Genomic DNA, 18,203 nt, shown 5'->3' on the forward strand with positions numbered 1-18,203 from the left:
CCAACTGGGCTCAGGAACTGTCACAAATTGAAAGTGTAGTTAGCACTCATTTAGTTATTGTCTGGTAGATTTCTTCAGTCTGTAATAATGTAGCTTGCTGGCAAGCCAAGGTGAGAGAGATTGAATAAGCCAGGTTCATTTATGACCATGTTTTAGAAGTTGAATATTATTTATTTTGCAGAAGAGCATATACTGAAGTTGAAATTCAAAACATAGCTACTGTGGCCATCAGAATGCACCTTTAAAAACCAAAGCAGATATTTACAGGATCAGTGCTTCAATTGGTATGAAAGGAAAGTTACAGTCAACAGTCACTACGTGTCTTCATTTCTTTTACTGGAAACTGTAAAATATCTTCACAAAGATGTTGGAGTGTTGGAGTAGTCACGTTGTTTTTTTAGGAGACCTCTGTGATTGGATATCTTGTGCACAGTGCTGCCTCTGCCTTCCTTCCTTTTGGTCCTAGAAGAGATCCCTCCAGGGACTACCTTGGAACTATTACCAGAGTTACCATGGAAAAATTAATCGTTTTCCCACGGAGCCACTCTGTACTATGGAATTATCCAGGGAAGTGGTGGGCAGAGGGATCCATGAAAGCATAAGCCATTGGCAAGTCTGCTGCAAGCAGCCTATGACTCCTGCAGTAGATGGATGATCGTATCTTGCCTATGCTGCAGCTGGGAGTGAACCACCCAGCCCAGGGAGGCAGATTAATGCTAGTGGGGCTCAAGCTATCATGCCATACATAGCAGTTGGGATGATATGGCTCAGGTTCTCAAGTTTCTAGCTGCACACCATACCTACCCATAGGGCCCCCATTGTGATGTCCCTGTGCCCCAGGCTGTACTGTAGGAACTGGTAACGGAAGCCCACGCTGGTTCTTGAGGAAGATGAAGGTACAGATCCTGTTGTCACTTTGCAAACAGAATGACTGGGGGGTAAACTCCATGGCAAGAACATTCATTCATTTTCAGCAATGCAACTAGACTGACTCTTGCCAGTCAAAATTTATACCCCCACTCCCGTTCACTGAAGTCCATATTATTCATACAGTCTTCCCCTCTTCCCCATGTGCAGATCAGTTTTATAAAGAAAAGTGAGAATCCCAAAGGCAATTGTGCAAGTAGATAAAAGTCGGAATGACTTCTATTTTTTTTTTTAATCTTTGCACTCAATCTTTTTATGTTCTATAAATATCTGGACTTATTGTTAGAAAATATGTAAAACTTTTTTAAAAAAATGTTGCTGTGGAGTCTAATGTCACACAGCAACATTAGATTTCCTACGAATGGCCAAAGCAGATTATCAATTCTCAATAGTTACAGAAGAGAGCTTTGGGCTGGAGGGGGAACTATTTTATACTTCAGTTAAGACTGTTCCCATTTCAGAGAGGAACAGGACGCTACGGAACAAAGTCTGTAGCTTTACCTTCTTCCCATTGGAGACAGAGTGAAGACTGCCTTTCATATCACATAAGGCGGCTTTGTAACGTTCAGAAAATGGGTACAAGTGACCAATGTGCCCTCTGATTTTTTTCCATTCATTTGTATTAATAAATCTGGTTACCTGCACAGAGGCACCACCAACAGAAACACACACTTGCCACCTGCGGGTACTCCACCAATCAGGTGGGTGGCACCTAAATCTCTGCTGGGTGGCTGCCCAAGTGCTCAGTTTACAGAGAATATTGCCAGTGACCCATTTATACAGATAGAAACCCGATACAAAATGTCTGCTATAGGTAACATAAGTCCATATATTAATATGTAACAAAATCAAGAACATAAAATATATTAGGTTTGTTATACTTGGCTCCCCTTGTAGTTAGTGACATAACATGTACATCATTTATTGTCAGTATATACAATAGTTACGTATGATGAAAAAGTTCTCACATTAAAACACCAATTGACTTTCCTACATACAATGACAAAATACTCTAAATTACTTTAAAATGATACTTTAAAATACTGCAAAAGAAGCACTCCCTTTACAAGTCAAAAACTGTAATGGGTACATAGTGAAATGTAACAAGAAAAAAGGTATGGCTGAAAAGAGGGACAAGTCTCACTAAGATTTGTCCTGAAGTGATGCATGCTCCTAAAAGTCAGATCCCATGTGCCCCAACCACACATTTTTTTCACATCAGTAGCTATGCTCACCATGGCACAAATCCCACATAAATGTCTCAGAAAGCTACCTAAATGTTGTAGGAAAGTCTAAAACTAGATTCTAACATGAGCACTCTTTCATCATACCTGATTCTTGTATATACTGAAAATAAACAAATCCCATGTTGTGTCACTAACTATGAGGGGAGCCAAATATATTGATAAGAAACACATCTAATGTACTTTATTTTCTTGACTTGATTTTATGAAATGTTAATACATTGATTTATTACATTACCTGTATCAGATATTTTACATCAGGTTTCTAGCCATACAATATTTTACCCCTTATACTGTATTTTAAAAGAACATTAATATTGCTACATCACACTCAAAACTCACAAAACATCTTAATGAAGGTTTGCTGTGAGTTTTTAACTCAGGCCCTCTGTACATATGTATGGCTCTCTAGTCCTCAGTACAATTACATACTATATTTTTCACAGGAAGACAGCCTTATTCTGCCCACAGCCTTAATGCTGCTCAGTTAATGAGCAGCTACACAATAGTTTGTTTTGTCGTCACCATGTGGCCTTGTGATTTATTGCCTATACATCATTAAAACCCTGGTCTGAAGATAAAATTACTGATTTCCTTCCAGGCTTCTCTCTGGTGCTCATCACTAGTATCTGAGGGCCAGCAGGGTCAACAGCCACTGCAGGCCCTGGCGCAAGATGGGGCAGTGGGGGTCAAGGGTGGAAGGGGTGAGGCCTAGGCAAGTCAGCCCTTAAGGCTGCTTGGACCACAGCACTGGGCCCCCCTCCTGCTCCCTCAAAACTGCACGGAGCAGTATTGCCACAGCAGTTCAAAGGGGCTTGGTGCTCTGGCTGCTGCCAAAGTAGTAGTGGTGGTGGCTGGAGCGCTGGGCCCCTTTGAAATGCCAAGCCGTGGGGCAACTACCCACCTTGTCCCACCCTATCAGGAGGCCTGCTGCTGTCTTCACAACTTCCATTTTATTTTCACAACCCACACCCCAGAGAAGTGAGAGGGTGTTAGCTCTGTTTTTACAGATGCAGGACTGAGGCACAGAACTAAGGTTACGTGTCCATTAATTCTGATGACCCAATTTGGGATCTTCCAGAGGAACTGTGGTATAACACAAAGTTGTCTACTGAAAGCAGTTCCCATTGACGTCAGTTGTAACTGTAACTGCTCAGCATTTCTGAAACTCAGACCCCACATCTCATCTTAGGCACATGATAAAGGAGAATGCATAGCTAGCAGTCAACTGTGACGTCTGGTTTAGGTGACTTGCTTAGCCTCAGGGAGGTTTTCTTTGACAGGGATAGAGTCAGTTGTCCATTCATCTGCCTGAAACATCTTTTCTCTTCTGCTAATCTCCTGCCTGATTTCCTATATACACCTTCTGCTGGCAGCAGTCTAAATAGATAATGCTAATTAACTCAGAACACTGTCCATCCTGTGCACTGAATGAAGGAGAAGCTCTTTGCAAAAAGAGTATGTGATCAGGTAATTAAAGGCTGTATCCCAAAGTGTGAGCACAAGAGAGACAATTAACATTGAAGCCTTTATTGTGGCACTCCTAAATGTGAGTGCCTGCCTTTGATTTAACATTATTTTAATGTGTTGATTTTTTTTTTGATATAATTTTCTAGGTTTTTATAAAAGCAAACTCAAAAGACAAATTCCCTGATGTGGAATTCCACTGATTCCTGTCTAGTTAAATTCTATAGCTTGTGCTGTGCAGATCCAATTATTTGAGCAAAAACCTACAGGGCATCAACAGAGTTAGAAACTTTAGCTGAGTATCACCAGGACATGGGGGAGAAGCAAAAGACTTGCCAGGCCCCAGGGCAAGTCCACACATGGGTCAGCTCCATGCTCCCAGAAAGAGTACTGCCTGTGGAGGAAGAGACAGGGCGGGGGGCAGGCAGCCAGCCTACAGCGCTGCCCAGTTTGCACTGTGCCTCCTTCCCAGCCCTTAGCACCACCTGGAGCACACCATGTGCTACTCTGGCAGCAATTTAAAGGGCCTAGGACTCCAGGTGCTGAAATGTCAGGCTCCAGGGCAGCTGTCCCCTTTGTTCCCACCGTCCAGAGACCTGCATACCACAGCTCTCTGCCACCTGAGCTAACAGAGTGGTAGTAGGCTGTTATCCTTGCTACCAAAGGGAGAGGGGGTACATACTTTGCCTGTAGTTACACACTAGGTAAACAGCAGAAGCATGTTGAGGATGAGGAATAGTGAGTTCTAACACAGGCCCTGAGGTGATTGTGTTCTAGTGGTTACAGCCTTTCTGCTCCTTTGTCCTCTCTCCCAGCCTCTTTCCTGTCTTCTGCCCTAACAGCTTCTCAACCCTCAGTCATCCACAGTCTCAGGCTCCTCAGTCCTGGACTGCACCTTGCTATCAGCTGTGCTAGCTGGTGTGGAACGCAACCCTCAACATTCCTCACTACTTACTCCTTCTTAGTGCCTGCACACCTCTGTGTGTGTGTGCGTGTGCGTGTGCGTGTGCGCGTGCGCGTGCGCGTGCGCATGCGCGTGCGCGTGCAAGCAGCTCAGAACACAGGAGAGTCTGCACTTGGTGCATGCCACAGCACTGTATGGCCATTAGAAGCAGTTGCAGGGGGTCATGGTCAGGCCACGCCATCCTCAGATGAAACATGCCAAGGGCACAGGGAATCTCCAGAGAAATGCAGCTGCCAGACTAAGTCTGAGCAAGTGCAAGATGGGATTTAGAGGCTCATAACTTGCCCAAACGTGGGTGGATTTTCCCTGGAACAACAAGAGGCACTTTCGATTCCAGGGTCACATCCCTGCCAAATTTCAAATGCTTTCTTCAAAGATTAGCGGCATTGGAACTTGTCAACAAAATTGTTCACAGAATTTTTTTGGGCAAAACTGCATATTTTTCCTCAACCTCATTTGTGATAAACAGCTGAAACAGTTATCTTGAAGTTTTCCAAAAGAACCCTGGCTGAGGGAGAATGTGGAAACTTTCACCATGAGTAGTTAAAGCTTGGAAAAGTTATAAGCTATTGTAAACATGGTCTTAGAAAGGAAAGTCAGGATATGTCACAGCATTGTTTACAAAAACAATTTATATATTTTATATGCATTTAACAGTCTAAAAATAATCCAATTTTTGTATGTAATACTTGCAGTTTTGACAATGTTTTCTGAAATGCTTCTGCTGTACAAGCAATCCAGGAGTAGCAGTGGAGTGAACCCCTCTTGAGTGTCTTTTATTTGATAACCTGAGACGCTCTGAAGGTTATTTCTCTCTCTTTCCTGAGTCATTCTTCTAAGTTTAAATGCTTATCTCAAGAACTGTCATTGATTGCTTTCCCTAGGCCCTCAGCAAGCTGGGTGGGGTGTGCCACACTCCAAAGTCTGTCAAACATATTGCTCTGTAAAGAAACCTAAAAAATGTGCAGAGAATATAAAATTAAGAATTTATGTTGCATATTTGCAAGCATCCCTGCAGTTCAAATTGCCCTATTTATTCTAACAGTCATTAACTCCAAAAAATGACAACTGAAATGGCAACAGTGTTTAATATTTCACTGCTGGTAATTTTTAAAACAGCTATATAGTACTCATGTTTATCCACAATCTCACAATACCTCCAACACCTTCACAGAAGTACAAAAAAAAAACCAAAAACATTATTTGTCCCCTAGCTAGCTAACAAACCCTGACCATAAAATTAGTCACGCAGGCTATGTCTTTACTACAGAGATCTCTCGAAAGAAGCCCTTCCGGAAGATCTCTTCTGAAAGAGAGCATGCACATGCAAAAAAGCAGATCAAAAGAGTGATCTGTTCTTTTTTTTTTTTTTTTTTTTTTTTTTTTTTGAAAGAAAGCGTCCACACAGCCCCTGCTCGTTTGAAAAAAAGGGCCCTGTGGAGCAGCCACACAATCTTCTTTTGAGAAAGCATTCTTCCTGAAATGAGAAAGGAAGAGTGAATTCAAAAGGAGAGCTGCATTCTTTTGGTTTACTTTAGAAAAAGAACACTTTTTGCGTGCAGACACTCCATGGGATCTTCCGAAAGACCACCCTTCTTTTGAAAAATCTTCCAAAAAAACTTGCTAGTTTAGACAGCTGCACTGTGTTGATAAAAATATCATCAATACATCAAAAACTAAAATGCAGATACACTGTAAAGCAATTGGAATTTAACATTATTCTGAGGTTCCTGTCTTGGTTTGTTCTCATCCTTATTTAATTGCATTCTTCTGAATTTTAAAAAGTTGCTGCCCCAGAGTGCCCAGAATCCAAAGACCCTATCAAAAAACATAAATCCAGCTTGCTGTAGAGGACATGTTGGTGTTGGACCATATCCTTCAGTGGTCAGTGATTAATTAACAGGTATTCAGCATGATGCTTCTTTACTAAGTTAAATTAAACTGAGTTTGGGTACTTCCTAATAAGGAATAAAAATTAAGTATAGTCTTGTTATCTTTGTCCCATGTAACCTACGGCCAATTAACTAAAGTTACAAAAGATTTACTGAAAAAATGGGTCCAAACCACAAAGTATGGACCTGGATTTGAATCCTTCCCAAGTCAGAAGAGACTTAGAGCCATGGTTTAGTTCAACCTTACTTAGAGTGTCACATTTAAAAATACCCCCTCCCAAAACAGAAGAAAACTAACACTGAGAGAATGAGAAGGGCATGACAGTTTATTTGGGGAAATTGTACCATTTTGATAATCCTGTGTGGTATACACATAACAGCTTCATATTCTCTTGGATACGAACATTTTAGGTATGTTAAGTTCCTAAAATCTTTATTTGGACCAATGTAATTTTATGAATAGTTTTAACTGATCATCTGGAATGAAATTTGATTACTGTCTGATATAATTACCATTTATTTATTAATTAAAGTAATATCTGGCTTAACCAAGAAGCAGGCTGAAACCCCAAAACTAACCCATCACAGTCCTAAGTAGTAAACCATATAAGGGAGTAACATCAACTATTATTCAGAAAACCCAACCCCTACAATGAGGTACGATGAGGAAGGTTAAGGATGGTGAGTAAGCATTATGACCACATCAAGTACTTCTTATTTAAAATCTAAAAAGGTTCGCTGGGTTACTTCTTATTTCCTCAAGGTTGTTTGCAATTCTCTCAGAAGCTTGTAAACAACTTCTTGCCTTACTGGTTGTCCTTTTATTTTAACAAACAATGATTTTTTTTTTCTTTATCAGCATTGCTGCTCTCAGCAGAGCCTCTCCTAGGATGGCCTTGCAAACCATCACTGCTAAACCAAAATAATTCTGCAGGAAATCTTGTCAAAATGTGGGTTTTTTTGGTCTATTAAAGTTGGCACAATCCAGAACTGCTAGATTTCTATAGTTAATATTTCAGTGAATATTTTAAACAATGTCCCTCAAATGCCTAGTGTCCTGGCTTTTGTTTGTTTTAAACTTGCTCTTTAGTATTTTGTGGGGGTGTAAATTAAATTCTGTTTCCTTGGAGCACTCTTGTTTATAGGAAGGAGAAAAGATAGAGGAAAAACTCTCTGATGGTGAGCTATAGAAAGTGAACTGATAGGTTAAGGATAAAGTTTAGACTGTTTTGCTTTGTTTAGATTAGACAATTTTTATGTTAAGACCATTTGTGTGTGCACATACACTCAACTGTTTAAAAATCATTATACAAAAAAGTAAGACAACAGTTTCATTAATTTCTGCTTGGGTGTTATAAATATTAAGAAATGCTTCCTGTTTCCTAGTCATTTCAGCCAAGACTGCTTTCCAACCATTTATGCCATTGAACATCCCTGAAAAATTGAGACGGTGTAAACTAGTGAGTCACAGTGGAGCCTCAACTGACCATATAGGGTCTGTATTTGAATTTACACTGAACCAACAGCCAAACCGTTTTCAGCTATCAAGTACACAAACAAGTGTACATGTATACACTTTCCCTTGGTGCATTTCAATCCTCTGTTTCTGTCAGATGATTGAGAGTAGAGGCTTGGAGAACTCATGTGTTCTAACAGAAAACCCCACACTATGTAATCATGATCAGAAAGAGAATACAATGATACTGTATTCTTCCCTTGTACATTTAAGGTTCTGGTACAGGAAGTAAATAGTCTTCATTTTCAATTCTAGGAAAGCGTGAACTGATTTTAAATCCTGCTTTTTCAGCCAACATTTGTCATAGGACAATACTTGCTGTGCCAATTAGATGGTGGCAGCTGATTATTTCAGTTAATATGAGATTTCATAATCCGTTCCTGTCAAAGGCATTAACCCTTCATTCAGTCATAAAAACGTGACTTACCAGAAAAGGAAAAATCAAAAGTCTAAAGGCACAAAGTTGCAAAGCTGCTCTAGTAGGAGTTTGTAAACAGAGAATAGGCTGAATTTAAGAAATCCAAATCTAGGAGAATAAGAAGGCATCCAAAGCAGGCTTTTATCTAGCCAGCTTCTTTAAGACCCAAAGGCTTTTTGAGGTCTACAAAGTATGCTCTACAACATCATACTTCAAAAAGCAATAAGGCAAATAGTATAATCATTATTTCAAAAATGTTACAATGGTAGTGTAGGCATAAACAGTATAACAATTACAATGTGTGGTACTGTTTCTACTATATAGCCATATTAACCATTTCCTTCTTACTTAGAGAGTCAGCTGGGATTCCAGAGGAACACAAAACCATTCTTGCACCACACACAGTTGGCAACAGTTCCTCCTTAACAGCGATTTTCACTCTGCTGCTTAAATCACTCCCAGACTGTGAACAGTCCACAAATCAAAGTTAGGACATTAAACACTGTCATACTTGTGAAGAGCTTCTTCTAACTTTTGTGTCACTTTTTGGAAAAAAAGTATTTGCTGTTTTAAGAAATGTTGCATTTGTGACTTAAAGTCCCTCACTCTAATTTGGTGGAAATGATGTATTTCTGCCAACGTGGCAAAAGAAATAATGTTACAGCGTTCTTGAATACCATCCGCCTTCTGAACCTCCATCTTCCCTTCTTCCACGTGCCGCTTACTCTCCTTTACTTTGGTAAGGGCTCCTGTACAAAGAACAAAAAAGGAATATTGAACTAAATACACACAGTCGCTACAAATTTAAACCACTGTACTTCTCCAAGATAGCCAAATTCTATAGTGCACTAATGTCTCCTCTCTGTGATTACACATATGCACATGTGCATTTACATCTGCAGCATCTCTTACCTATAAGCCATTTTGCATTTCTAGAAGCTTGTATTCAGGATAAGTTAGAACTGCAGAATGCCGATGGAAGTGCTCCTTCTGTTTGCTTTCCTTAATCCATATAGCTTGCAAGGGGTCGACATTGACTCCAGAATGCACCATTTTGTGTGAAATGGCACCCCAGAAGATCAAACCTAAGCGTTTGATCTTCTGCGGAGAGTGTACACCTAGCCTCTGTTTCCCTGTTTGAATCTTATGTTGAGTATTGTGAGAGCTTAAGATATTTCTAGCTATTGTGATGTACGTACAAAAGAATTTAGGAAACTGTTCCCAAGCCATGTTGTGAACTGTGGGAATAAAGTTACAAAAACAAACAAGCATAAATTTAAGACTGTCTTTAAAACTGTAGGTATTTGATGCAAAAGTCTGAGCTCAATACGCAGCCCAAGAAACAGGGCAGTGAATCAAGGAGGTCCACAAGGGCCACAGAAAGGAATTCCTCCTCCCAAGCTGGAAGTAATACTAATGTTCTGCACCAACTCCTGCAATTCCAGAGGTGCAGTAACTCTCATACATAATGTGTGATAATGAAGATGTGGGTATTACCTCACAATCAGCTACTAAAATAATTAATTGATCTCATACCCACTCTATCTTGGTCCAGTTAAAAAAATAAAACCAAGCCCCATGTACATGAGGCATAGTGAGTTATGAAGCATGTGTCTATACCTACAGTCTGTCCCCTTCCAAGAGTCAGGAAGAATATACTCCTAAATCTTCATTGTTTTCAGTGCTTTGCAAACAATGACATTTCTAAGTGTAGAAAATTATTTAATCTGGGGCTTGTGCAAAACCCCAAAAAAACACAGATGGAACTGCTTAATGAAATACAATCATACTATAGTTGCAATGTGGAAAATACTTCTATGTGAGATATAGAATAGCCAAGTAATTATCTTCCATTTTAGTAATCTTACACACTCATTATTTAAATGGCCACTTTATAGCATATGCTCTCCTCAAACAATTCCAACATTTAATATTAATGTCTCTATGTCAGGAGTCTCAAACTTCCAGCCCCCAGATCACCCTGGGCTGGAGCGGTTGCACAATCCAGCCCAAGCTGTAGGGGGGGTTGGGGGAGGGCCATGTCAGAACTTGTCCGGGACTTTCCTTCCCATGACACCTCAACCTTCAAGGGATGCACCCTTGGGGTTACCAGGGTGGTAACAGAGCAGCAAGGAAGTGGAATGCACTAAACAGGTAAACTCACTCCACTTCCCCACAGCTCCTGCTGCTGTGGCAAATGTGGGGGAGCCAACTGTGCTAGCAGGAAGTTGCAGGGCTTGGGGACAGGTTCCAATATGTCCCCCAACCCACCAGTATTCCTGGGCTGGATTGGGCAACCGTTCTGGGGGGTTCTATTTATTTTTGAACAGCATTAAGCATAAAGCAAACTGACACTCGCTAACATAAATTTTGCAATTTGTTAAAACTGAGCCTAAATTCCTACAAAAACTGATTTGCTTTTTTATTCTCATTTATAAGACCTTGCAATTATGTAGCACACTTCAGGCCAAAGGATTCAAAGCACCTCAGTATAGCCCCATTAGCATCCACACAAGTAGACCCATAATCCTTGAGGTCCAGTCATGCAGATGCAACTGCCAGACTGATGACCACAGTTACCCTGTATACTGCTTGTTAACAATGGGGGTGGAGGTAAAGAAATTTGACCAGGAAACCAGGGCAAACCTTTACTCTTTACAATAATTTTAATCTAATATAAAAAGCTGAGGCAAAGTGAAGATCATCATCAGGCTCTCTTCGCAATTCAACAGGATTGCGACACAGTTTTAAATAATGTACTGGAAGGAGTCACTGAGATAAGGTACAACAGGAAATAGTTTTCTCCTTAATGTACAGTTGAGGGTTGGGGAAAGGAAGGATGTGAGAATCCTTAGCTATAGCACAGAGAATAATATATTCACAAGCAGCACAATTTAAGCTGAATAGTAACAAGTCTCCAGGACCAGACGGCATTCACCCAAGGGTTCTGAAAGGACTCAAATGTGAAATTGCGGAGTTATTAACAGTGGTTTGTAACCTATCCTTTAAATCCACTTTGGTACCAAATGACTGGAAGACGGCCAATATAACACCAATATTTAAAAAAGGCTCTAGAGGAGATCCTGGCAATTATAGACCGATAAGTTTAACATCAGTACCAGGCAAATTAGTAGAAACACTAGTAAAGAGTAAAATTGCAAGGCACATAGAAGAGCACGAATTGTTGGGCAAAAGTCAGCATGGTTTCTGCAGAGGGAAGTCGTGTCTGTCTAATCTATTAGAATTCTTTGAAGGGGTTAATAAACATGCGGACAAGGGGCACCCAGTGGACATAATATACCTAGATTTCCAGAAAGCCTTTGACACGGTCCCACACCAAAGGCTTTTATGTAAATTAGGTGGTCATGGGATAGGAGGAAAGGTCCTTTCATGGATCGGGAATTGGTTAAAAGACAGAAAACAAAGGGTTGGAATAAATGGTAAATTTTCACAATGGAGGCGGGTAACTAGTGGTGTTCCCCAGGGGTCAGTCCTGGGACCGATCCTGTTCAACTTGTTCATCAATGATCTAGAAAATGAGGTAAGCAGTGAGGTGGCAAAGTTTGCAGATGACACCAAGTTGTTCAGGACAGTCAAAAGCAAAAGGGATTGTGAAGAACTACAAAAAGATCTCAGCAAACTGAGTGATTGGGCAGCAAAATGGCAAATGAAATTTAATGTGGGTAAGTGTAAGGTAATGCATGTTGGAAAAAATAACCCAAATTACACGTACTACATGATGGGGTCAAATTTAGCTACGACAGATCAGGAAACGGATCTTGGAGTTATAGTGGATAGTTCTCTGAAGACATCCACGCAGTGTGCAGCGGCAGTTAGTAAGGCAAATAGGATGTTAGGAATTATTAAAAAAGGGATCGATAATAAGACAAAAGATATCATACTTCCCCTATATAAAACTATGGTACGCCCACATCTCGAGTACTGCGTGCAGATGTGGTCTCCTCACCTCAAAAAAGATATATTGGCATTAGAAAAGGTTCAGAAAAGGGCGACTAAGATGATTAGGGGCTTGGAAAGGGTCCCATATGGGGAGAGGCTAGAGAGACTGGGACTTTTCAGTTTGGAAAAAAGGCGATTGAGGGGCGATATGATAGAGGTATATAAAATCATGAATGGTGTGGAGAAAGTGAATATAGAAAAATTATTTACCTTTTCCCATAATACAAGAACTAGGGGACACCAAATGAAATTGATGGGTAGTAGGTTCAAAACTAATAAAAGGAAATTTTTCTTCACACAGCGCACAGTCAACCTGTGGAACTCCTTGCCGGAGGAAGCTGTGAAGGCCAGGACTCTATTAGGGTTTAAAAAAGAGCTTGATAAATTTTTGCAGGTTAGGTCCATAAATGGCTATTAGCCAGGGATAAAGTATGGTGCCCTAGCCTTCATAACAAGGGCAGGAGATGGATGGCAGGAGATAAATCACTTGATCATTGTCTTCTGTTCTCCTTCTCTGGGGCACCTGGCATTGGCCACCGTCGGCAGATGGGATGCTGGGCTTGATGGACCTTTGGTCTGACCCAGTATGGCCGTTCTTATGTTCTTAATTTGCAGAAAGGTCACGACATTCGCAAATTCAATTATTTGTGAGTGGCTTGTTGTTCCCTGCACTGTTGCCACCATGTTGCATGAGGCACTGCAGCCGCCCACACTCTGTGAGACACCATAGCTGCCCACACAGTGCTGCTTTTGCAGCCAAGCGGCGCAAGCACAATACCCACTGCTTGGCGCAAGGTACCATAGCCACCCATGTAGTGCTGCCATTGCTGCTGTGCAGCACAAGGCACTGTAGCAGCCTGTGTGGTGCTTCTGGAGCTGTTGCGAGGTGCCCTGGCCACCTGTGCGCTGCATCCAGATATTCTCAAACTTCAACGTTCGTGAGGGTTCTCAACACAAAACCCTCACAATGTTGTGACCCTGCTGTATTAGCAGAAGGGACATTACAATGGCGCTGAATTAAAATTGCACAGATACTAATCTGCATCAATTTGCAAAGATATTAATTTTGCCATTTCCTAATTTATCAGTGCTTAACTTTGCAACTCTGGCATTCTTTCAATGTATTCTGTGTTTAATAGCATATGCAACCACTTCATTTCTATGTTTTGCTCCACTGAGCCAAAGTATAGCATTGTTAGCAGGAAAGATGGACTAAATGACCAAAATTATTTCTTTTCTAATTCCAACCATTAGAAAACTATAACATCTCCTACTTCTAAACCTTCTACTTTAATGAACTGAGATACTTGTTATCCAGCTTTGAGTTCAAGTTCTAGGTGATTAAGATCAGCCTTCACATAGCAACAAAGACATGGATCAAAAGCACTAGAAAAAACGGCATCACCAATTGGAAAAAAAGGGGGAAAAACAGATGGAAATCCCAATCCAAGGTCCAGCGCTATACAGCTGGATATTGAGTGGATGCCCCTTAGAGGCTTAAGGACCACAGGTTCCAGTAACAAAACCTTATGTTCTGATGTTTTATTAATGTAAGAAGAGACTACAGAACGCAATGACGTAACAGGATTTAATAAGGAAGATTTATAGTTATGTTACTAGTAGCCAAGAAGACAGGGACAATTTAAAATTCCTTCCAGAAATAAGTGCTTCCAGCTGTACATCATATAACAAAAAGTAGCAACATCTGGGACACATAGAAGCGCTGAGACAGCAAAAGAAAGGGGAATGAAACAGTACAACGGCATACGATGCAAACATCCGTGGCTGTGAGCAGAGAAGAGAGAGACAATAATTCTCAAAATACAACAAAGGAAATGATTATGATGTTCATCTGAAGACAAAAATAAAGATTTTTTTTTCCTTTTACATGGAGGGTCATTATCACACAAGTAATGCCTTTGGGTGTACAAGGTATACAAACAACGTATCATTCACCACTTAAACAGTCACCTGTAAGGTAAAACAATACTACATTAGCAGCATAAAGGAACAATACAAACTGTTAAGGATCATGGGATCAACCACATGAGTGGATATACACATCTGAAAGACAGTACTTGAAGCAGCAATGAAAATCTTCTGACAGCATGATGGGTCTTTGGTTCATGACTACCATAGAGGAAAGTATATCTACTGTCAAATCATCAACACCTGGTATTCCTAACCTGTCCCACCAAACTCTGGTTGTAAGAGCTGACAAAGTCAGACACTAAGGTCCTCTTCAAAACATTTCTGTCTTATATTAGCAACTGAGCTGTGATTACTGAAATATTTTTTCCACTTCAGTGTTGAATTTCTGTTTATATAGACCAAGACAATTAACTTGAATAAGATCTATTTCAGCATGAGCCAGAGATAAGTTACTCAAATTAAAACTGGTCAGCTTGCTTACTATAACACTGTTTATTTTAGGAATGTTAATGGTTAACCCATAAGCCTCATCCTAAACATATGGTTAACTGGTAGGGGCTGTAGCAGCCCCACCACTCAGCAGCGGGCAGAGGTTTGGTCTAGCGCCTTAGGGCCACCATAGGTGGGAGGGTGCTCCAGCACAGCTGGAGCAACCCCCTACCTGCAGCGGTCCAGGGATGGTGTGGCTGGAGAGATGCTGGAGTGGCCCCTCCACCATTCTTGAAAAGAATATGCCACTATGTCTTGCAGAAGTTCTACAGTGGCTTTCCACAGAATCTGGCATACAGTATCTTTCATTAACCAGGCTGACTGATTACAGCACTGCCACTTGTAATACACTTTTGCTGTCAGTGGAGCAACAAAGCAGTCCAGAAGATGGAAATTGGACTCACCTATCACTCAAGTCAGTGCCTTTTTCTGAACAAGATAATACACCAATTTCAAACAACCAATGGAAACATTTTGAGTGGGTAGAAAAAAAGGCAGAAACCACACAGTGATAGAGCTGGGAAAAAAATCAGGGAAGCTTGACTGTTCTGGCCTTTGTATCAGTGAAAAGTATGGCAATGGCAAGGAACGGCACATTCTTGAATGCCTCCTTTATGAGGTCTACTAACCAATGAAATTCAGTAGAAAATCCTCCCTGAGGAGTCTGTGCAGGCTACAAAGGTTCCTCAGAAATACTGCTCTTTCAAGAACAAACTAAATGACAGTCAGTAAACATGATGGTCTTTGAAGAAACTCTAAATTTAACAAAGATATCTTTCAGTGATTACAACTGTGAAATCTTGCGCAAATAAAAAGGCCTGGGTAAAGATCTTTTATCCCTATCCATTCAGTGAACTATGCAATGCAGGTTGGTGGATTATTTGAGAGTAAAATAATGTAACTTTTTGCAGCCAAACTGACCCTTACTGGAAATCTGCCAGTCTATAGGTAGGCTTCCTGCACTTCTCTTTGAATAGTGAGTAGTGTGAATTTAAAATAGTCACCTCTAGCTCAAACCACTCCTTTCCCTTCCCTTCCTTATATTACAACAAGCCATTTAAAATAAGAATTTCTACCACATAAGAGAATAAATCTTTTACAGTATCATATAAAAATGAAAAATGCAATTTGCAACAGGCTTATACTTCTTTTTCTCATCTAGGATCCAAACCCTCAGATGATTACACTGCAATGCATGCCTTTCTAAATTCTGAAGAGAATTAGTAGTCCATGGATACATATATGAACCTTGATTTACCTTCCACTGGGGGAAGGACAACTGAGCTTTTATGTGAGAGGTTCTTCCCAATCACAAGAAGAAACAGAGTGAAGCAACTAGGGATGTCAACCTTTAACCAGTTAACTGGTAAGCCTTACTGTAAACAATGAGGTAATGGTATTAGTCTGCATCCTACGAAAACAAAAAAGCAGTCAGATAGCACCTTAAAAACTAAAAGAATAATTTATTAGGTGATCAGCTTTCGTGAGTCTGCCCCTCGAAAGTTCATCACCTAACAAATTATGTTGTTAGTCTTTAAAATGTTACCTGACTGCTGTTTTGTTTTAAACTGCCTGCTCGTTCTTCACAGAAGAGCTATCTGAATCTGCATATGAAGCTTCCTCAGCAACCATGATATCCACCTGAAATTTCAACTCCCTTTTCCACTGAAAAATGCACAGCTTCCTTGGGGAGCATAAAGTCCTAAGCAAGAAAGTATGGCAGAAGTGAAGACGTTTTACAAATATAGTAATTCTAGTCTTGACAGTTGCAAAGAAAGCCCAATGAAATAAACCAATTAATCCAAGCACTGTTTTTTTTTTCCTGAGTCCAGAGAGAGCTCCAGTTCCTAGGCAGCGTAACAATTTGTTCTTGCACTGCAGCAATGCTTCCAGGACCTTCCCAGGTCGCAGGGTCCTAGAGCCCATGCTACAGCACGAGCACAGATGTCTACACCACAATTAACCAGCCCAAGTCAGCAGACACAGGCTAGCTACAGGTGTCTAACTAAGCCAAAGAGAAGGAAGCAAGTTGTTTTCAATCACACAGGGGAAAAGTGTCTTGCTTCCTGAGAACTACCCAACAAAATAAATACACACAGACTTTTAAACAGAAGATGATGCTGCTTTTCTTCATGAAAGTGGAAAACATAAGAGGCGTTCTGGCTTTCAGAAGAGGAAAGTGGCCTGCACTTCAAGAAACATTTAATGAGGGTTACAAGTGCCTGCAAAATATCTGGCACATATTAGTTAAAAAAAAAACAAAAACAAAAACAAAAACTACCCATCCACATCAAAAGTTTGCACTCATCAGATGCTATGGTTTTACTGACTAATAAATTAACACTTTGATTCACTACTGAATGATCAAATGAGACAGGAATCTGCTTGCATACATGCCAGTTACAACAGGCTGGGGTGATGTTCACAGGAAACTGCTACCCACACTTCAGTGCAAAAGGTTAGTAAAATGAGTTTCACACCTAGATACAATTCAGAGACCATGCAAATAATAAAAGGTGACTGATGGAGGGGTTTAAAAGTTCTATGGGTTCTAATTTTTTTCTTCTAGGCTTAATGATTACATTAGCTCAATTTATATGTAGCCAATTGATGTAGAAAGCAGATGGTGTTCAATGATGGTCTATTTTTAAAAAGCCTAATGTAAACAAAAATTAGACATGTGATGGTGATTCTGTCTTTCCCACACTCCCACTCTTCAAATGCCCTGCGTTGTTCTAGGATCTAAGCTCTTTGGGGCAAGGGCAGGACATTTATAGCCCCTCATACAATGGAGACTCAGTCACAGACTCCCCAGCTAGCCCCTCATGGCTGCTGTTGCAGTGGTGGCTGGGAGCTCCAGGCCCTTTTAAATTGCTGGGCCTCAGAGCAGCTGTCCCTGCCCAGACTCACTTCCCCAGGGCCACTAGCTTGGGGATAGGGAGCAAAAAGGGTAGTGACATTAAAGAACTTTAACACAGTGCTTTAACACTTTACTCCATCAAGAACTTAACACTGTCCACGTCCATGCTGGTACCAATGTTCCCTCTAACCTTTTACATCCACGTGCAGAATAAATTTCTTTAGGTGCACCAAGGCATATGCAAATGTGCATTGCCAACGGAAACACAAAACCTAGCTATCGGTGCTCTGCTAACCAGCTGGGTGGCATGTGAATTTCTCCTGAGCCAGCCACACAAGCACACAGCTTACAGGGAACACTGCCAGGTACCCACAGGTGGTTTTTATTGGTACGCAATGTCAGTCCAATTTCACTTCTGCTCCTGAGGTTTAGTCCACTGGTATATCCACTAGACCACATTTTAGATGGTGATGTGCTAATAATAAAACAAAATCTCCCCACAGTTGGTGCTGCTTCTATTTTCATTTCATGCTG

At 40.7% G+C, this 18,203-nt stretch overlaps 1 protein-coding gene across 1 annotated transcript in view; it reads right to left on the bottom strand.

The window, feature by feature from the left end:
* The window catches only part of SNX18 (sorting nexin 18), a 27,979-nt gene continuing 9,776 nt past the window's right edge, over positions 1-18,203 (bottom strand). The window contains exon 2 of the mRNA XM_074995575.1: positions 1-9,177. Coding sequence (XP_074851676.1) covers positions 8,924-9,177 — 254 coding nt within the window. The 3' untranslated portion in view covers positions 1-8,923. The remainder of the gene's footprint in view (positions 9,178-18,203) is intronic.

This window comes from Carettochelys insculpta, chromosome 5 (assembly GCF_033958435.1).
Source record: "Carettochelys insculpta isolate YL-2023 chromosome 5, ASM3395843v1, whole genome shotgun sequence".
Lineage (NCBI taxonomy): Eukaryota > Metazoa > Chordata > Testudines > Carettochelyidae > Carettochelys > Carettochelys insculpta.